Source organism: Falco peregrinus, chromosome Z (assembly GCF_023634155.1).
Source record: "Falco peregrinus isolate bFalPer1 chromosome Z, bFalPer1.pri, whole genome shotgun sequence".
Classification (NCBI taxonomy): domain Eukaryota; kingdom Metazoa; phylum Chordata; class Aves; order Falconiformes; family Falconidae; genus Falco; species Falco peregrinus.
Window position 1 is genome coordinate 49,574,031 of NC_073739.1, and position 22,609 is coordinate 49,596,639.

General features: G+C 36.7%; 1 protein-coding gene across 4 annotated transcripts in view; it reads right to left on the reverse strand.

The window, feature by feature from the left end:
* Positions 1–997: 997 nt before the first annotated feature.
* CNTLN (centlein) overlaps positions 998–22,609 on the reverse strand; it is a 197,768-nt gene continuing 176,156 nt past the window's right edge. For 3 of the 4 annotated variants that reach the window (XM_055790983.1, XM_055790985.1, XM_055790982.1), the window contains 3 exons: positions 11,099–11,284; positions 9,705–9,782; positions 998–1,754 (listed from right to left, as the gene is read on the reverse strand). In XM_055790983.1, the coding sequence (XP_055646958.1) occupies positions 1,662–1,754; positions 9,705–9,782; positions 11,099–11,284 (357 nt within the window). In that variant the 3' untranslated portion in view covers positions 998–1,661. Of the gene's footprint in view, positions 1,755–2,475; positions 5,493–9,704; positions 9,783–11,098; positions 11,285–22,609 lie in introns of those variants that run through there. The other variant, XM_055790984.1, reaches the window with a different exon arrangement.

A 22,609-nucleotide genomic window follows, 5' to 3' on the forward strand; every position in this document is an offset into this window, starting at 1 on the left:
TGTTTTGGAGCATGGAAATGAAGACAAAGGGGCTAATCTGTACAGAGCTCCAGCCTCATGAAGTTCTTTCCTCTACCACTACCCAGCAATACATGTTATGTTGAAATTATTTTCAAATACATTTTACTGGAATTGCTGAAAATCATAAGAACATGGTTTCCACGTCTTTTGATGGATTTATCTTCCATAATTGTTACTGGCATAATTTTATTGGCACTGGAGCCCATGTAAATTTTTAGCTTCAGTAAAATTCTGAGGCATACAGTTCCGCAGCTCAGTTCCCTTTGCATGGGAGTGGCTTCCTTCTGCTTGCTTTGAATATATCACCTAATAGTTTCATATGATTCCCTTATTTCTTCCTTTGGAAAAGCTGGTGGTCAACCATTCCTCAAGATGTATTTCTTTATTTTATATAGGGCTAGTTCTAGGTGTTAATTTACAGGTGCAGGTAGAATATGTTTATGTGATTTTTCAGTAACTGCAATAAAAATTCTCTCAAGCCCCGGTTATCACCAGATGAAACTGAGCAGAAGTTAAGTGATGTCTTCCTCATCCTTTTCTTAGAGCCACCAAATAATGAACTCCATAAATTAAAAGTAGCACAGTGATATCGCAGGAAAAGCACTGGACTGACATGCAGAAAACTTCTCTGTTTCATGCTTCTGTTGAGTAAATAGATTTTGCTTCCGATTCCCCACTCGACATGAATAATGATACCTGTGTAAAACAACTTGCTATCCACAGACAAAGAGCCATATATAAGAGCTAAATGTTATTGCCACATGAATTCAGAAGCCTGGGTCTTTTGTTTTTTTCAGGTGGGTTGGTCCGGGGGAATACTAACTCTTTTAACATCAGAAATGTGAAGAAGCAGCAATTATTTGTTAGTACTGCCAGAGAAATCCTATGGAAGCAACTGGGTAAAACTCTACCACTTTCCCAAGGGAAGTAAGAGCTTGCAGCTTGGTGTTAGCTGAGAATGAATTGGGACTACTAGTGAAAAACCCCACACTGGAAATAACTTTACTGAATTGAATTTTTAAAATACAATTAAATTCACTGTACACAATACACTACAACACAGAAGAAAATACAGCTTTTCTTAGGAGTATTACTCTACATTGAATACTTTTTTCTACATTCATTTTTCTCATGTTTTCCAACATAAAGCATATTATTTTACGTAGCATATATCATAAAGCTGGGACTTACAAAGAAGCTAAAAGAAATTAGGTATGCAAAATCTCAATGATATCCCCAGTTCCTCCGCAAATTCTACTTCTACTGTCTGACTAGTACAACCAGGAGCTACTTAGCTGCTTTTTGTACTTTCAGAATTTTACAGATGCGTATTGGTTGTAGCAAAAACATCCCCTTTCTACAAAGCCTGTACTGGTGTTCACTGCTAACAGACCTGAAGGAAAATAATTTCTAACTTTGCATTGATTTGCAGCATTTTTTGTCTTTGGGAATCAAATACCACACTCCTTTCTGAACAGGAATGCAATTAATTCCTCTTGTTCAACAATTAATTAGTTCAGAGTTTCTACTTATGTATTGGATATGCATATTGACAGTTCTTTATGTGAAGAGGAAAGACAGGAGGAAACACATATTTTAGTCACACTTTGCAAAGATAGGTCTTAGCAATTTCACACAGTTTATTTCATGAGAGAACTGTACTCTTCTACCAGTTTCTTCTTCTCATTTAATTTTTCCAGTATGGCATCCATTAAGTATGAGGCAAAAGGAAACTGAAAAAGAAAAATAGTAAGAAAAATGATCATTGAACTCTATTTTCTTCATGTGAAAAACATTTATTAAGTATCTTTAAACCATCAGATTTCACTTGGTTCTGACAACTACCACACATGCACACATCTGATCTTTAAAGTTCACCTGCCTGGTTAGTGTCTGAAAATTTGCTCTCTACCATAAAAATGATAAAAGAACAGAGTAAAATGAAAAAAGATAAACGCGTTATTGAACAATTCATGCTTTACTGACCATGTTAATGATGTAAACTGCAGTACCAGCATCTCTGTCATTTATCTTCAATCAGCTGATCAATAAAAGGTTACAGTCATCTCTAGGGCATGCAGAAAAGGTAGTGTATGTTCACTACTCTCAGGAGGATGAGATAGAACTACCAGTTCAGCTCTCAGTACTGCGGCAACTGTCTTACACTCACACGTGAAAACTTGTAAACAAAAAAACCCAAAGCAAAACAAACCCCAAAACCCCAAAAGCTCCAATTGCCTTGATGGATTGGGATATGACAGAAACGTCTGCTCCTCTAAAACACACTATCAAAATTTTGTATTTACGTATTTACAGAGAAAAGTGAATTTGTATCCCTTTTACATCTCGTCCAACCTAAAAGACGTATTTACACAATCAACGTCTTCAAAGAATGAGATTTGGTGTATTTTTCAGTGTCATTGGTTTAGGGCTTAAAGAGGTTTTCTTTCACAGTCTTGGTGCATCAGTGCACTGTATGCTGGAACGTACTTCTGGAGGTGGTAGAAAGCACTCGTCATTGCAGCTCCAGCCACAGATGCTGTGCCAGAGGAGAGCAGAACAGTTTCTGTTTACACTTGAAAAGTCTTGTCAGCTTCACAGAGCTGTCAGCTTTCTTGAGACCAGCGTGACTGAGGGGTCAGCTCCACGCCAAAAGTAACAGCCGATGCTCATATCAGAAGGAAAGATAATTTGACTTTAATAAAGCCACAGGAAATAGATTAGGTAATATACAGCAGTTGGTTGAGCAGGGCAATCACCAGTTTCTTCTGCTTTTCACAACTGTAGTTCAAGGCAATACTTCTGCATCTAGACCTCCCTCTGTTTCTGCATTTGAGTATCGCTGCTCTGATTTTATTTTTTCACTTCTCTATTCCATCTTTAGAGAGAAAACTGTACGGTACTTACACCAGATAGAGTACTGCCTGTTTCCTAGATATGTGGAATAAAAAATATAAAACAAAACCAAAACCAAAACCCCAGACATAAAAGTCTATCAAATACAAATGCTGGTGTAATGTCTGAACTGATATACAGATATGAATCAATATATTGATATTTATAATTACGAACAGGCCAGGAAAATACAAAAAACCTAAAATGGTAGCAAGGAAAATCTTGTTAATAGCAAGCATCTGTCATGAAATGGCTGTAATGGCAATCCTACGTGTTGGTCACCAGTCACTTTGCAGTTACTGAAAAAATACAGTAATATGCATTGTTTCCCTTTTCTGTAGAAAAGGGGGTTTTGAAGAGCTGGTACTTGCTAGCCAGACATGTCTCCATCTGTCATAAATAACTTCTGTCTCTGGTAAGAATTTTCTAGTAGTCTCCTACACCTGTCAGGTTTCTCCTGTACACTATTGTGATGACTTTTTGGGGAATAGAGGGATCCAATTCACTGAGCACAAATCTATTCACAGTAATATAAGACATAATCTTATCTGAAATTCTGTGACACTTACTTGCTACTGTGCTTTAAAAACACTGACTCCAGCATCTTGTTCATTCTTAATTGCTCTCCTTCCTCGTCTAAATATGTTTTTTATGAGAACACTATACCATTACCTCAAAGTCTCTAATTCTTCTTGCCTAGCTTGACTACATTCATTTCTGATACATTTCACCTCTTTAATGTTGTGCCTGAGATGAATGGTTTCTTATTGATGTCTCTGGCTCATATAATTCCAGCTACATTTTACTTGCTGCTCACTACCCTCTGTGGCTTCCATGTCATAGCAAAGTGACCTTTCAAGAACTCTTTCCATTTAAATCAAGAGCATTTGGAAGTTGAATGTTATATCATTCCTTCAACATTTGTTTGTTTCAGAGAAAGTGCTGTATGTTTTTATCTGGTTTTCCTTCCATACAGACACCGAGAACTGGATGATCTCTACAGTCTTAATCTTTAATAGAAGCCTGTCAGATTTACTTTTAATGACGGCTCTGTAACTATCCTGGGAAGCCTCCCTCTACATTTCTCCCCAGAACTTCACAACCGTTGAAGATGTCTCTGCTCCAAAGTATTCATCCTAGCTTCCAAACCTGCCATATGCTTGGGGAAGGCTTTGGGAGTTCAGTGAGTGCTAAGTGCACACCTAAGGAGTGAAAGCTTATTTATACTACTGATAATTATGTATTTTAATACAGAATGATATTTCTTCAAATGTTTTCCAGTTATCTATGCCACAACCAATTCAACTGAACACTAAGTATTAACAATGATAGCGATCCTGAATCAGTAATTGTGGTAGGCTTAAGAGAAGTAGTATTTACATGATTTGTATAAATTCACAACATTTGAAAGTGCAAACTACATGTGGATTTGAAGAGTTTTATTTACTTGTTTATATTTACCAGAATTACAGATTTCTTCTTTGATACTAGAAAGCCATAGGAATGAAATAGCATATTTGTTACACAACTTATCAGACAGATATCTTGGTGTATGGATAACTGTAAAGCAGTATGATCCTAGAGTCAGGAATACTGATATTTACTTATATTTCCCTCACCTATTTATTCTGACCTTGAGTATGCTTCTTTTGGAGATCCCTTCTTTAAAAAATAAACTAGTAATATTTATCAACCTTACATGACATGACTGAGTCTCACTCAGCACAAATGCATAAATATACACTGATTTGTCAGTGAAAACACTCATAATGAATCCAAGCAATGTTGTTATTCTAATGAGACATAGTGTCTCCATTTACAGAGTACAGCATTACTTGGCCTCTGCTTCACAAAGTCTAAAATGCGTTAACATAAAAATGAAAGTATTTAATTTCTGGAATACACAAATCAGTGATTACACCTGTTTTAAATCTCCCCATATGCATCATCAGTATAATACATTTGCCCAACAAAACTATCCAAACACACTGCAGAGCTGCCTCAAATTGAATTGAGTGAACCACAAGGAATAACCTGAAATAAAACTAAAGGAACTCAGGTTACAATGACTAAACCCTCCTAATTTCACTATAAACTAAAAGTGAAAACAAAACAAAACAAAAAATTAGAGAAATGCTTCACTTCACTATTGTTCTTTGGCCATTCTGCTTTGTGATGGCTGTATATACATGATTATATAAAATATATGTGCCTGTCTGTATTCTTATCCTGAGTAATCAAGCCGATTTCTCCTTGTTTTCAGCCCAGAATTGATGGTATGTGGTTTTGTTTGTGTGCATGAGATAAAACATAGGTTTATATCATAACGGTTTGTCAATGTACAGGATTGAGCTCTTATTCTCATAATGACAAGAAAATAATGATTACATTCTGATGGTCTTGTATCGATGCTAACAGTGCCCAGGATACAGTTCAGACTGCTCTGGTGCTGCTTTTTCAGGTGCAGGTACTTGAAACACCTGGTGATGGCGGCAGTGGTGAGTGCACCGGTGTGTTTATGTATGAGTGAATACATAAGTGTGCGTGTGAGCAGAGGTCAGGCAAAGAGCAGAGACCTGTTCAAAGAGCAGAAGACAGACTCAGGCTGGAGAAAGACTAATGAAAGCAAAGCAGGCGAGTTCCAACTCAATAAAAGAAATTTATAAGGAAACAACCATAGCTGTTAGTGCACATTCCCAGACAACACCAGAGGAAATCTCTATTTAGTAGCCAGTGCAAATTCTAAAAAGGGACTGGAGAAAATTCCTACTGATGAAGAGTGAATATAGTGTTCCGAACCTGTTCTAGAGATGGATTATACACATACCTACAGAGCACCCACAGAACAGACAGCAGGGAGCTCTTCTGGAAATTTTCACCAATGGAATATGATTTGTATATTCATCGTGATGTCATAAGAGGAAAGCTTTTACTAGGCAGTTTTGTTTATGTGAGATGTGACATCCCCAGGAGTACATGAGAAGTAAGGGCAGGCAAGTGCTGCTGTATGTCTGATAAGGAACATGCCAAATCAATGCTGTCATTTAGTTCAGTGCTTGGAAGAGTTAGGCAGATGATCTGTATTTTATTAAAAAGTAGTTCTTGGAGACTTCAGGCAGTAATCTGGATCCTGCAAACATGCTGTACTCGCATACAAAATTATGAATGGATTGTTTGGAGATGCTGTTCCTTACAATCAGTCACAATGAATGAAAGCCTAGGGTGGTACAAGAAATCTTGTCTAAGTTTACGTGAAAGGAAGTCATCCTCTTGGTTTAGTTATATAAGTTTCCTATGATGGGAAAAAGCTAGGAAAAGTTGCTATTTTGTTTGGTTGTATTTTTGTTTGGTTGTTTTTGTATGATTATAAAAAGAGAGTGCCTATACTGTGCCAGGTTCAAATAATCAGACATACAAACCCAGATGTGAGGGAGAAAGTAGGTAGAGGCCTCACCACTTCCCATGCAAGCTGTAAACACACATACATATTGAGATAACCATACTCATTCCCTCCTTTCCCAAATACCATGAACTGCTGAAAACTCAATGGTCTATAACGTGATACTTCTCCCAGCTTCTCTCTCCCATGCCCAATCACTAATGCATAATCAGTTTGATGTCTCTATACAAGATGACTCAGATACCCCTGTGCTGGCAGCAAATATCTCTGCCTGTGCTCCTGTGACGCCTCTTCACATACAGGCTATTCATAGGCAAGAGAACCTTTTATCCTAATGTCAGTTATTAAGATGTTCCATTTTTATACTTTAGTAAGAACACTCTAGTCATTGGGTGTTAATGTACAAACATAAAAAGGCAACTAAAAAACCACTTGTTGGCCATTCAAGACATAGGTTTAGACAATAAGTGATTTTTACTAGCTCTGTGGAATTCAGAACATGACTGTACTTTTCAGTTATATGATTCTTATTTACATAATAACATCCTGATGCAGAGATGCCTCTATCAAATTGTAAGCTTCTTAGTAGTGCTGTAGTTTCTCCACATGTGTTTCTATAGTAGTTGATAAAACAAGGACTGGTATCTGTGAGCCTTGGGAATGTAAAAATATTTATCACAGAAATATTAACATTCTTGTAAAGCTGACAGAAATTAAGACTTTTTCAAGCCATGAGAGTATGGAAAATAAAGGTACAGATGAAGTGTAAAACAGAGGTGTGCTATCCTTTATCATTACACTTTAGGGGAACCCATAAAATGACAGTAAAAAGCAACTAGTGCTTCCCTCAGTCCCCCCCAAAATTCTAATGCAGCAGTAAAATGGCGTATGTCAGCAATAAAAATAAAACGTCTATGACATTTTAAATGTTATTGTACTGTCACAGCGGAATAAAATTAGCTTGAAGAATGATCTAAAGGGATATGATGCAGTTCATTATGTATAACAGCAACAGCAGCAGCTTCCCAGTGTTCATAAAGGTTTCTCCATTAAATTTACCTCCAGTCAATAATTAGGAGTCCACAAATAAACTTAGGCAATTAAATCAATACTGCTGGGCAATTATGTTCCAAAGTCTGGGCTCAATGGCACAAAAAGACACTATATCAAACTGCAATATTAAGTGATCTGATGCAATTTTCAACCAAACATTTTTTTCAGAATAACAGAAAAGGGCAAGCCTGGATCTTTGTTCAAGATGCAAATGGTTACACAGTTTGCCAACCTGTAACACTAAGTGAGCAGTTTGCTATGAGAAAGTGCTGACAGAAACCTTTCATTTCACCTCGAGCTTCAGTTTTCTGATCAGAAATATTACCAATACCTACTAAAGGAAACCAACCCCCAAATCTCTACAAGATGTAAGTTCAGGGATTTAAAGGACAGTGAATCTTCTGTGAGCTGCTCCCAAATAGAGACCCTGAGATCTTAACAATTTCCATCCATGTGACAGCATGGACAGAAATGAAAAGCAGAGCTGACTGCTTCCAAAAAGCACTAATCCCCTTGCAATTCTAAAGATGGCTAGCTTGCCAAGAATTACTTCTACCCTCAGAGCTCCTCCTGAGGAACCCCGTAAGATGGAACAAAAAATCACTGAAAACCAGTATTAATTTGTACACAAACTTATACGGCTAAAAGCAATAAGCTCCTCTATCTTAGCTAACATTTGCAATCCTAATATAGTTGGTTACATAGTCAAAAAACCCCTAACTCTCCATGCCCTGCCTTTTTGCTGCCTGTATCAGATGAAGAGAAGTGATAAAATTCTGCTTTGGATTTTTTAACGATTAACCAAAGAATGATAACAAAACAAAAAAAAAAGAATAAGAATTCTTTGTTTTATTCCATGAATCTGATTTGTGTTTTGGAGTCCCTTACATGAACAGAATCTTGAAATTTATAGATTTTTTCGAAGTTCTTAAAATGAAGGCAATATAGTGAATAAGAATATTTGTGCTTTTACTGCTGAGTTCCACATAACATTACAAGACTAAATTAAAATGCCAGTATTTCTGACAAAACCAGTAAAAGCAAACTGATATTTCCATCTCCTCCACTGCAGCAATTAAGCAGTCTTAATGGTAGTAGGTTTTGATAATGAAAGAGTGGAAAAACTGTCACTTCTTAAAAATCTGGTCATAGGACACAATCGAGAGACAAAAGCTATTAATGATAAAATATATAAATTTGGATGTGAGTGTTCTCTTGAAATGGCTTTCAAAATATTTTCAATCATTCACATTCTTAACTGATATGAACTACATTGCTAATGGACCCATGCTAGTGAATATGCATTAGGAACACTGGATTTGTAAATCAAATTTTATTTCTTTTCAGACATCAGCTACCCATCATCTGAATCAAGCAGACAACTAAAATAAAATGGAAAAGTTTCAAGAGTCAGTATATGTTGTCAGTGATGTCCAAGCAAAAGCTGACTATGGCTAGAAAAGCAGGGCTCTCACCTGCCAATAAACTGCCCTTGATCACTTACAAGAGGGGAGCATCCCAGCAGACTCCGTGTGTATTAAAAAAAGGACTTGAAAGAGAAGAAAAAGTATCACACAGGTCACAGCAGCAGTCTCAATGGACCCCTCAGGGATTTCTACTAGTCTCAGCCTTGTCATCCTCTATGCAGCTTTCCTCTCTGCCCAGAAAATGTCGATAGGAAAATGTTTGAGGGGCCTCTGGTGGAAATTTTTTCATTCTTTCTGCATTGACAGGATGCCAAATCAATATTTACTTCCCACTAACAAGCTGCTCGAGGTCTCAGTAGAAAATATTGTAGAGAATGCGAGAAGACACGATAATAAACAGCTGTCTGGCTATGAGGAAAACATGAATTGACTGGAAACAGGTCCACAGTAAAAGGTCACTGAAACCCATGAACTCCTCAGGTGTCCATATCAACTACTAACTTTAAAGGCACATAATAAAAAAATCTCTTTTTCCTAAGAGGTATGAGAGAATGGATCCTTTTCACTCTAGCAAGCATTACACACTGTTTCAATAATTCAATTAACACATTTGCCAAGGAAGGTCTGCGCTTATTTTCTCTAGCATTGTTTCACTGGTTCCAGCTGTTAAGTTAGCTATCACAAATCCTTGGTTAACATCTCTTCGGTTTTATCCATTGACTCCTATTTTAATAGAAATAAACAGGAAATGATACTAAACAAGGCTTTTACGTTGCCTTATCACAGTATAGTTTGGGACCATCAATGGCAACATAATACAAATGCAAAAGATTAATTACAACCTAAAAACACATAGCTACTCTGACTAGAAAGTTATAATTTATTAAGGGAAGATATAAATTCAGCACCTGTGCTTCAAGAAGTTTCTGTATATACTGCAGCCATTCTTTATCTTTTTCAAATTCCATTTTTGTCTTCGCTGTTTCCTAAAAATAGAGACATATAACACAGAAACAGTATTTTGACACCACTTGAGAAGAACATAGTGAACAATAAAGGACATGTGTGATTGGATATAAATTAAATAAACAGCATGTGCAAGTGGGAACTATGATTGCAAAACTAGTTATCTGAAGCATATCCACCAAGTATGAGGACTCTGTTAATGTTTGTGCATGTCCCTGGAAATATGCATGGTATGTTCTTTTCCCATTAATATAAAGGTGTACGTGTGATCTATGTGTAAATTTTACTAGTTCAAAGGTGCCTGAGTCTACACACTGGTAAACGGAATATGTATATAAAATCTGTGTACCGTAAATTCATGACCTGTATTTTAAATCTGCTATCAATTTATAGTTACATATGATTGTGTATTTTACACATATATTCACAACAGTGATTACAACCAAAGACATAGAAATTACTTGAGAATGAGGTAAGTATGGAACAGATCTGTCAAAAGTGAATCACCTTACAGGGGTGTATAAATGTTAGTAAACAGGGCAGGCATCAGTCCATTTTATTTGTATTCAAGAACATAATCTGTATCAATGCATACATATACAATGCACCTTTATTTAATCAATGTGAAAATTCTCTTTTGTGAGTTCTGAAATATAAAGCTCCAACAAGGCTAAACCTAAGTCATCACCAGAATACTGTTACTGTCCAATAATGTTCAACACCCAGACACTCCTATTAAGGTAAGTGTACTAGCTTTTTCATGTATTATTTGATCAGGCCTAAATAAATCTGAATAAGAAATCCTATTACTATATCTATTTAATAGAGGGTGATTTGATAAAACACTATCAAATATTGCATAGTAAAATGTATGATAGAATCAACAAAAAAAGGCAATGGATTCCCCCAGAAACCATCTGTCTACTAGAAATACTTTTAATAGGTATCACAATTCAAGAAAGAAAGCGCCAACGGAATCAATCTGGTACAGCAAGATACATTCTAATTTTGTTTTCATTAATGCAGAAGTCTATTTAAAATGTATAACCTTGCCAAACAGTCTCATGAAAAAGCAAACTACTAAGGATTTTCAAATAATGTCTCTACATCTACATGCTCAAAACAGTACATTTATATTTTATTTATACATGCCCGAAGTCTTGACACTTTACGAGTCACTAACCTGACCTTTTTATTTAAATCCAGCTGTTCTGTTCTGTTTGTGCTGGATGTTGCACAGTGAAATTTGTCTCTACCTGGAAGTACTTTTCCTCAGGATCAAATACCATTTTCTGATCTAGCACCTTTTTACTGAAGAGTCCTTAAAGTAACTTACCTCATCATCATCCACTTCTAATATCTCCTTGAGATCAGTTGTTGAAACATTAAGGATAGATGCTGCCAACTGAACAGACTCTTGGGAAAGACCCTTTTTGCACACTCTCACTTCTCCCATTTTTTTGGCCTGTTTGATTTTTGTTCTCAGCTCTTGTATGCTGCGCTGTAACTCTCCGGTTAGAGCCTGGAAGATGCACAAGCAAAAAACATTCCATTGCTATTTTTCTTGAGGTGCAAACACTATGAAAAAACCAGCATCATTTAGACTAAGCTCCTTTAGAATGGAATTACATTCATTCTGTATTATTGGTTGAATAGCATACCTGCTGTAGTAGTAAATAACATAGTATTTAGAACACAGAAGATGAACATTAAAACAGAAAATGTTCTTAAATATAGGTACATTTTTTCAATGTCTTTAGCAATATAACTATATTTATAATGCCATCAGTAGTTAAGACAAAGCAGCTCCTGTAGAATCAATTAAAAATCCCTTCCTGATCCAGTCTACTAATGTACTTGAAGTAACAACAGAAATGTCAGACTTCACTGTGGTCAGAGATCTTTTTAAAACTTACTCATACCTCACTGCATGAAGAAATACCAGTATTTGGTGAAACACCTTTTGTTCAAAAACCTGAAATTTTGTTTCCTGTAAATCAAACCTGCCCTGGCCACCAATTCTTCCCAATACAATTTCTACAATTTAAATCATCACAGTAGTGGTTATCCATTGTTGATAACCAGCATAGGAGCACACAAGCCCGCTGTATTATTATCCAAGGCTTGCACGGGAAGGGTTGTATTCTCTAGGCAGCTGGCCCATACAAAAGGTCTGGGCAGGGAGCCTCTCTGCATGGGTGCCCTTAGCGGGTGTTTTAAACAGGCACCAGCTCAGGTGGGAGGAAGAAGACCAGGTGCCAGACCAAACCCGTTGCAGTTGCTCTTTAACACTGGCTTTGACAAGGTCTGAAGCAGGGGCGCCAACAGAAGCGTCAATTTTAGATCTCATTTCTGCTGTTGAAGACTTATAGTTAATTTTAAGCAAGAACTAGAGCTTGATAGGATGTCTGATCCCGCTAATGCTGCATAATTAAACTGCCTTTTGCTAGTGACTAATAAATAAGGTAACAATAAAGGACAATTTTTCTATGATCATTTCTGAAATGTGATACACATTGCCTAAGCCAGAAAGATGCTTGCAGCTTAAAAGAAATCCATAAAAACCAGAATAATATTAAAAGCAAACTGCAAGGTTTAAACAACAGGAAAGGAGAACCATTATTTGGAGTGGGGAGAAAAGGGATTACTGGGATTTAGTAAAACTGAAGTAAAAATCTAGGAAAAGTAAAAAATTGCAAGATTACTAGATAAAAAATAGTACTTGCAATTAATGGGAAAGAAGAAACCCAGCAGGGGTGAGGACACTCTCCTGTGTTTATTTATAACTAGAATAAAAGAAACAGTATGAAACATCCTGTTGAAAAGACTTTGTTGACCTGAATGAAAGCTGAATGGAATCCAAACCTGATTTTGGTTCTTGTTCCCCAACACCACACAGGCTTGAATAATACCTTCTACAGCTGAGCATGAGCCCAACTGCACAACAAAGAATCGATGGCTGACATGCCTACTTCTCCCATTGCTACAGTTCTCTGGTTCCATGAAATAACACTAAGCATTAGTATAAATCATCAGTTGTGTAAGTTAAGTTATTCTGTTTCAATATTTATGCAACTATGACAAAAGCATTTTGTCAAAAGCAGAGCAAAGCATTTTTATTTAAAAATTGTTGGCTGAGAGACAACAGCAGTAACTCATTGTTATTGTCAGAAGATCCTCCTAGCGCATTCAACATCCATGACTCAAGCAGAACTGTGATTGTCAACACAGACACCTTGGCTGAGTTTAAAACGAGAGAATAAGGTTTTCTTTCGATCATCACATGTGGGGCTCATCTTATTAAACTATCTCTCACCAGTATCTGATTAACTCCTGAAAATTCTTTTTCTGCAGAATGCCTTCATCTCATAGAAACTGAGTGCAGAATTATGAAGCCTGTTTATTGGCATTTGCAGTAAGTACTCTACAGACTCTAGTGTATTCAAAATACAGTTATTAAAAAGCATTTGCTGATATATCTTGAACAAAGCACAAGAGATTCATCTGATTCCAAGATTTGTTTATATTTCTACCACTACCTAACTTAATGTTTTTCTGTATTTAGGTAAAATTTAATTACTAAAACCAAAATTACCCTACTATAAATTTGGGGAGAGGAGGTACAACGGAATTTGTCCCGTTTTGTGATTCATGGTGGGTCTCTCCATTCACAGTATTTCTAACAAAATGTATTTTACATAAACATGTCTGCAAGTACATTGCTGAAAAGAATGAAGAACTTCAAATGTTACAGGCAGGGAGCTAGGGCAACTTGGACCAAGCTCACAGAAGGAAACAAATAAGAGAGCAGAAAGCCCCAAAAAGAAAAGCACACACTATGAAAAAAAATTTACAGATAAATGGTCTAACAGTAAACTGGCTGCTGCAGCATGTAGGAGATATATTTGAAAATGGAAAAAATACGCTCAACTGTAATTTTTCAATCAAATTGAATCAGCTTCCCAAATTTCAAAAGTAAGAAGGTCTCTGTCAGATGTAAGTGATCGAGCTAGAAGAGGCACACTTGTATACTGGTGCAAATAAGAAATGTAAATTAAAGGAGTAAAACATCAAGGAAATTAACTGCAAAGCCACATGGGAAGACTACAAATAATGTCAAATAGCCAAGCACAGATAAACAAAAAGCATGAGAAGAATCAAAGTTAAACATTCACTTGAACATCTCAGACATCATCTCATTGCCAGACAATAGCCTTATGGCATTATTAGATAAATTTCATTGGTGTATCCAAACTCCAAAAGAGGTGCATGATGAATGAACAAGCTGACAGAGGTAGCAACAGTGGAACCCCAAAACTGCAACTCCACTGTGCCTGCCTTTTAGTTCAGAGCTCCAGAAAGGAAGGTACCAGAAAGACCATGAAGAATCCATAACAGCAATTAAAAAAAAAAAAATAAGGAAAAATAAGGAAAAAAAAGGAATTTTAAACAAAAAACAAGGAAAGAGAAAATTACAAGTAACAGATTTTGATATGCAAGCATACCACAGTAGACCATATATACAGAGGACTTGCGCTTCAATTCCTCTTTTCCCTGAGCAGTTCTAAGACACTGAAGCCTAAGTGAAATACATACCATATGTGAAAAACAAGGCTGCTTAACAGACTTTCAAATTGGACTCTCAAAGACCAGCTATTTTTGAACCTGCCTTCTTCACATTATTAAGTTGTAATAATCATGTTTTGATACACATTTTTCCCTGGCTAAATGCCTTAAAAAATGATAGTCTCCCTATTATTTTAAGTTGCTTTTTCTCTTGATATATCCTTATCCATCATATACTAATGTATTCATGTGCGTAATTGTTTACTTATTAGTGATTTCATTTATATGTCAGTTCACGCTTTACTACAGAAATGTTCAACATCAAAGCCACACAGGTCTTTAACTATGTTAGGAAGAACCATTTCCAAACTGAAGATGACAAAAACCTAGGATTTAACCAACACAGGTTTTGTTTGTGAGTGTACTGAAGCCAGTATAATCTCATTCTTTGATTAAGAAATTGATCCAACACACTCTGGAGCTAAGTGTATGACTTTAAACAAAAACATATCCCACTGTGTATTTCAGAAGTACTAGCTTTTAAACTTCTAAGCATACACTGGTGATGCAAACTGCCTACAATGATATCAGTGCAGGATATGACTTCAGTACTATCAGTACTATATTGATGTACAATAGCAATGCCTTTATTAGTACTAGTAGTACTAGGATTTGATTTTCTCGCTTTGTTTTTCTTTGGTGTCAAATCTAGGAGATACTTTGTTAGTAAAGCCATTTTCCCAAGTTAGATGCTACCATCAGCACTGTTCCTGTGGGATACACTTAGCTGCTGCCAGCCAACTAGAATAGGAATCCCTGATTAATTCCTGAAAACAAATCTACAACACATCTTATTGGACCAGTGCAATTGCTACTGGTCTGACTAGGGGGGGGGGGGGGGGGGGGAAAGAAGGCTTAAAATTCTAACAACATGAGCTTAAAGTACCCATCTCTTTTTAATCTGTAGCAATTGTTGCATTATCTACCAACTCCGTATGGTTATACAGTATATATTACATCTACTGGGTTGCATACAGTTCCATAATACCTCCCTTATAAGCCTTTTTACTCTTAATTTTCACAACCCAAAATACCCATTCTTAAGATAACATTTTTAGATTTTGGTCTCAGCATGCAATCACTTTTTAGCACTGTATCTTTTGCCAGTTTTGAGATGTATAAAGATGAAGGTCTTCTTTCATTTAAAAGGTCATATTTAATTAAACACTCAAAGAAGCTGTGGTGATACACAGACTCTAACAACACACTGTTAGTAAGGTCTTTATGTCTGAAAAAGCTCTGACAGTAGCTGTTCTTGGAATTTATACAAATGGATCAAGAGCCCCAGTTAATGTCATATGACCAAGTCAATGCCTGAAATTATTCTCGTAATTACCATGTTAATTTACACACTCTATTGTCATTGTTTGTAGTATAACAAAACTTAACGGCCCCAAGACAAACCAAAGTCTGATGCTAGAACTGTAGCTATGTGTAGCTAGTCTTCAGTCTTGCACTGGTGCAGATCTCATGGCTGAAGTCATGGCTTACATTAGTTATGGAATATTTACATTAGTTATGGAATATTTTAAGCCTTACTGTGCTTTGTACAATAGTAATAATGTTGTGCTGGGTCTGGCTGGGATGGATTTGATTGTCTTCTGGCAGATCCTATGGTGTAGTGTTTTGCATTTGGGATTGAACCAGTGTTGATAACACAGCAACAATTGCCAAGCCGTGCATGCACAGCATCAAGGCCTTCGCTGTTTCCCACCCTTCCCTCTCAGCAAGTAGGCTGGGGCACGTAAGAAGTAGGGAGGGGACACACCTGGGACAAGTGTCCAGAATTGACCAAAGGGACATTTCACACCACATAATATCTGCTCAATAATAAAAACTGAGGAGCACAGAGGATTGGTCTGGCAGGTGGACACTGCTCAGACACTGGCTGGGCATTGGTCTACATCCCTTGGGGTTTTTTCCCCCTCTTTCCCTCACTTACTAAACTCTCCTTACCTCAACACATGAATGCTCTTCCTATTCTCCCCCCAGTCTCACTGGGGACAGGGAATGAGCAAGCAGCTATGTGGTTAACTGCTGGCCGGGGTCAATGAACCACACAGATGTATAGGACAGTGTAATATACAGAACAATCCTACACATAATATATTGCATGTAGTTCAACATGAGTGTCCTTAGCTACAAATAATGTGTTCTTAGAAACCCACTTGTTTTGCAGATTGGGACAGTACAAGGATGTGACCCAGAACATTACACCAAGAATGAAATTGAAAATCTTTTCTGAAACAAGGTTAGTTTCCTAAAGAAACAAAAGTATTGTGAAGATGTTGCAGCTGTCTGTGGAAAAGATCTGAATTTCACAGAACTGAAAGGTGAGTTTAGAGAACTTTTGTGGTAGAGCAGTTATTGCTGGCTTAAGGTTAGTGTAGATGCTAGCACTGCAAAAGCTTGAGAAAGCATTACCACCCTAGATAGCTCACGATCAACAAGACAAATGGACAAAGTGCCACAGAAAGATGATGTCATTCACTGCTTCAGCAGCTGAAACAAGCATTCACATTTTTTCAGTGAAAGTACAGTTACTTGGTCCTTACTGCCTCTCTAAAAATGACTTTCAAAATACTTTTAGTAATAATGTTTAAACTGATCTCACAGTACGAGTCCTGTATGTCAATGAAAAACTCTTCTATAGTAACGTAATTTTATACATATATGTGTGTGTATATATAGATATAAATAAATTAAGTTACCACAGCTAGCTCCTTCACTTGAACAAGTATATCTTCTAGGCATAACTTTTCTTCCAATCAGGAAAGGGACAAGAGTGCAGACAAGAAAGAAAGACAAGACAGACCGCTGCAGTAGATTTGTCTGGCCAAGGGCTGTAACGTAGCATTCTGACCCATGGAAATGAGTCAGCCTCAGGAGGTCAACTTAATTCTTATGATCCCCAGAGATCACATGTCATTTCAGTGATTCCAGCAGATGCCCTGAAAGCAGAGTGTGAAGGTGTAGAGGAGATACAGACCAGTCTTATCTCCCTCTGCCAACTTCAGTATTCAATACCAACCAAGAATGCAATTGCCAAATGTTCAAGTGGCAGAAACAGTATTTTACCAGTGCCACACAGGTAATTTATAATGTGGTGTGATGGTTTTATCTGTCTTCAATCACAGTTTCTGCTTCAGTTCTAAAATTCACGAACATACATGTTCAAGCTACATGGCTCAGCTCTTTATTTGTACATACTTGGAGGAATTAAGATCAGCTTTTATTATCTTTTCCATTAAGATTAAAGTAAACAAGTAAGCTGTAGAATGTATTTAAACCCAAACAAAAGAAAAAGATACACAAGGGAATATCAGAGTGACGACATTACATAAACGCTAGTAGAATTGTGAAGTTTCAAAGGCTAGTTTAATAAAGAGCTGAAAGGGAGAAATACACCCAGTAAAGACAGGTAACAGGTTGATATATTTGATTTAAAATAAACAATCATGTGGATTGGCACTGAGAATAGTGCTCAAAGCATTACATAGAGATCAGTGGAATATGAAAGCACACATTGCCTGGAAGAAATGCCTCACTTGATGGATGTGCAAGAATTCTTTTTACATAAAGATTGAGAAATCACAGAACGTACATACAAAATAATGTGATAATGTCATTGCATCTACAACCTGAATTTCCACATTGATTAATATAAGCAAATCTGAACACACATTAGCATAACTACAGATCTAACAGATAAGTTCTGGAAAATTATCTAAATTTAAAATATTACTAGCCTCTTCTACCCTTGTGGCAAAAGTTATCTCCAGTTTGCAGCCCAGTCCTCCCTTCTTCATGGCTCCGAGCTATGGATGATAGACTGTGAACTAGAAAAGGTGAATTCAGTAATATCCCAAGTCCAACTATGGTTATAAGAACATCTGCAAAAGTGTAGACAGATTTGCATGGTATTGTTTTTCAACTACTAAAGCTAAACCCACTGTGGCTTTCCTGACAAAACCCTTGAGTCACACAGTAAAAGAAAGGATTCCAGTATTTAAACACAAGACTCGGCTTCCTGGCATTTAGAACTGCAACCCAAAACCCAGTATAGGATGCAATAAGGGAGAAGAATATTAGGGTACAATAACAGAAATGAGAAACTGTGTTGCATAAAATTTGATAATCTGATTCCTATTACAGGTAAGATTTGAATTTGTACAACTTTGCTGGCTTAAGTTGTGTTATTCCTGCTTGCCATTAGGGGAACAGAGGGGGAAAAGTATCGCTTGGCTGTCAACTGTTTAAATACTGTATTTCTCAACGTTTCTCAAAAATACCTTTGCTACCAATCTCATCCTACATCGTCTACCAAAATACCATTCCTTCTTGATTCAAAACCATTGAAAACAAATTATTCCTTTATAAACATTTATTTTCAAGTGCAAAATTGAGAACATTCTTTTCACTGCATTTTCTTAACCAGTTCTAGGTGCAGAAAACCATAGGGGAAAATATTAGAAATATTTCAACCTACATTTGAAATTTGTAAGACAAGGAAATTGAATACATTGTGTTATGTCTAAAAGACAATTCAATTTATTTACAAATCAATAGAAAAGTGACCTTAAGTCATGGACAGTTTTTAATTTTAGATTTTTTTTGAAACAAACTGTATTTAAACAAAGATGCACCAATAGACTTATTCTGGCCAATTATGATATCGTTTATATTTTGTAGAGAAGTACACAATATATACTTATGAGTATATTTGAGCATTTTAAAATTCCCCTTGTGATTCAAAATGAGAGGATTTTGTATTACTGGTCAGCTTTGTCTCTTTTCTAATCCTTTCTTGGCAACTGTTTAGCTATCACACTTCCATTTACACCTGAAATCTTGTCTTAAAATTCTGTTTCTTTTCATAGCATTCTTTGTAACACGACTTCACGTGGAATGAAGCCCCTCTTATTGCATCAGCTGGGCACCTCATTTACAGAACACACATCTGAAGCTTACTGGTATGAGGGACATTTTGTCATATATAAAATTACAGCTTTACAGTTACCTAATCTCTCCTGTACATTAAGCTTTAAGACTGTTGAAAGTTTAAGTTCTAGACCCAAATGTTTTCAGACTGATGCTTTTTTTTTTTAAAGTGTCAGCAAACACTCCATAGTTTTCGCTGTAGTGTTGCTAAATTTTCAACACAATTACTGTGTTTTGTGACCTACAACAGGGAAAAAATAATAGTTTTCTTCATAGCAGAGAATGAGTTGAAATATGTATAATCAGCGTGGGATGACAGGCAGAATATTTCTGTCAAAATATATTGGTTTCTAAAGTTATATTTATGTGAAATGGGCAATAATAATAATTTAAAGTCCTATTTACTTCAGCATTTAAGTCCTACCTCATTTACATTAATTTCTTCCCTGCTGTAAATTCTTTGGTTTCAACAGAATTACCTCTGATTTACTCAGGTGCTAGCCAAACTAGCATCATTGCTTTAAAACATCATATATTACAGTTATTTACACAGAGGAGAAAAAAAAGGCACTGACAGAGATTAGAGTTTCATACACGTGCATTAAGAAATACCTGGGATCTCAGAGAGTTTATTATCTGAAGAGTTAGGGCAGACAAAGTCAGCACAGTTATACTGGACATGGCAAACAAAGAATATTCAGGGAAAACCGAGAAATACTGAGGTGAAGCAGCACTCCAGAGGTCACACAGCAGGTCAGTGGCCAAGGTGTGAAGAGCACCAAGAGCTCCTAACACTCAGTTCAGTGTCTGAGGTCATGCCATCTTTCTGCAAAAACACCCACAAAGCATAAAAACTATAAACCGTGTGCCCTGTGTAAGGCCACTGCACTGCTGAAATAAATGTGTTTGGAACCTCATTTAAGAGGTCAGCTCTGGTATTGCTTATACTCTTTTAAATAAAAAAGTCCATAAATCCTATCAACCGTGTTTTCTCAAAATAACGTCACATGGTTTTTATGACTGCACCCTCCTAGAATTCTTCCCATTTCTCTGTAGCTCTTCCAGCACATGTGTTGGGGAAACCCCTCAACTCCCACCTTTCCAAATTACCGTGGAGACTTCACAAGGCTCTGTGTATAGGTGCTTTCTGTTCTCTCTACTTCAGCTTGCTTTCTTGTAATCTGATCAACACACACCAAACAATTACTTCTACACCAACTCTTAAATAAATCTTTACTGGAGACCTTTCTCCTCCTTTCCAAGTTTTGCTAATTTTCCTGTCATTTTGCCAAATTGTTTTCCAATTGCTGCATGCCCAGAACCTTTTCTATACACTTGGTACTAGTGTCCAATCCCCTAAGTCCTCCAGTTATCCCTTTTCCAGTCAATGTCATTTCTGTCTTTCAGACCCTGAACTGCCCATTATTTTTAAACTAGGCGTCTTTCTATCTCCAGGTTATGCACAGGGCTGAGTACCAGCTTTACAAAGCAGTCTCTCCAAACCATTTAAAGGAATCACAGGTGGATCTATACCGTTACAGGGAGTGCACTGCAGAGTCCCCAAGCAGCTCCTAGCTAAGCCTGCTGCAGACTAGTTCTCTGAAAAACTTTTTTTTTTTTTCTTTTTTCCTGAGGCAGAAAAGGAAGTTATTTGCAAGTTGGTGAAAACAATTTCCTGTTCAGCTCAACTTGTTGGATCTGTTCACACAGTGGCTAATATCTGATAAGTCACGGTCTAGGAGCATCGTTCTCAGGCACTGTAAGAAAAGTTTAAGCAGCACAAATATTAAGAAAATCACCTGCATAAGTGAGACTTGTATGGGCAGCTACAGAAAACTGACATACCTTGCAATTCGGTTACATAGGTTGAATCGTTTAAATCAATTCTAAACTGTTAATACAGAGGGCGGTATTTATAAAAAAAAAGTCAACATATTTTAAGCTACATCCTTTATCATCTTTACCTATCATAATCAGAAACCAAAGTCAAGTGCTATGCTTCTAAGCATAAAAAGCAAAGAAAAAGAAGAGTAAGGAAAAGCTTTTCAAAATCTTTCTATTTATTCTTCACTTTTAGTAATCAAGATTTTATCCATTAAGAGATCTCCATTATATGTTGTTCCTGGCACACTGTATGCATCACTAACCATATGCCTTCTGTAAACTGTAAGAGTTCAGCCACTCACTTCATTCATTAAAATTCACAGGGCCTATTATTCTGTTTACAGTCTAATAGATATTCACTGTCACTATTCAGGCCTCTGATTCAATTTGCCTAAATCCCAGATGCAGAGTAATCCTGATGGAGATTAGCTTAATTTATCACCAATTTCTTCTCAGAACCAAGAAAGGTTGGTATTTCATAATAAAAGCTGTGTTTCTTCTTTTTTCCTAAAGCAGACACATAGCAAAAAAGAAGCAATAAATGCCTGATTTTTTTTTAATAGTGAGATTTTTTTCAGTTACACGTAATTTGCTTTGCATATAGGACACCTTCTCTAAAAGGTGTGTATTCTGCAGATAAGTATACTGATTCTCATCAGACTGGAACACATGCCTGTGACCAAATATTGTGCTGATTCTGACTGAACACAGATTGGCACACTCATCATCTGCTCCATACAATGCAAACCAATCACCCTGGGTATACTTTTCTAGGTGTTGACAGTTTGGAGTGTAATAAATGAAATATACTTTACTTTCGGCTTTCAAGTGTTCCCACTGAGGAACGTTTTCTAGCAACTGGAAGTTATATTAAAGGTGTCCACTTTCAAATCAAAACTGACAGTGCTGATTTATGTAAGTGATACTATCTGCTGTCATTTGCAAAATATCCCAGTGACCTGCTGAAGAAATCTTTGTTTGGTCAAACAACACCTCCAAATCAGCACAGTTCATATACAACTATGCAAATTTTTCAAAATAAATCAAATTTTATCTGCACAGCAAACCATAGTTCTATTTCAATAAAAAGTTAGTTCATTATTGCCAACTATAAAATTTTACAAATATCTATTATGCTTAGCATTTTTAGATGAAGAAACAAATGATCATTCAAGTGGCATCCTGCATCTGATCTAGGCACCCACACAAAAAGCACGTTTTGCACACCTTAGGCCTGGAAGAAGTTGGAGCAGTGGTACTGCCAAGAAAACTGAACCCACAGGATGTGAGAATACATTCACCAGTGGAGATGTCCTGTGAAGAAGATGTGTTATTGTCTCACCATAACTAGAGAATTCTGAGAGTCCCCTGTAAGGATTTACTTCCATCCAAAAAA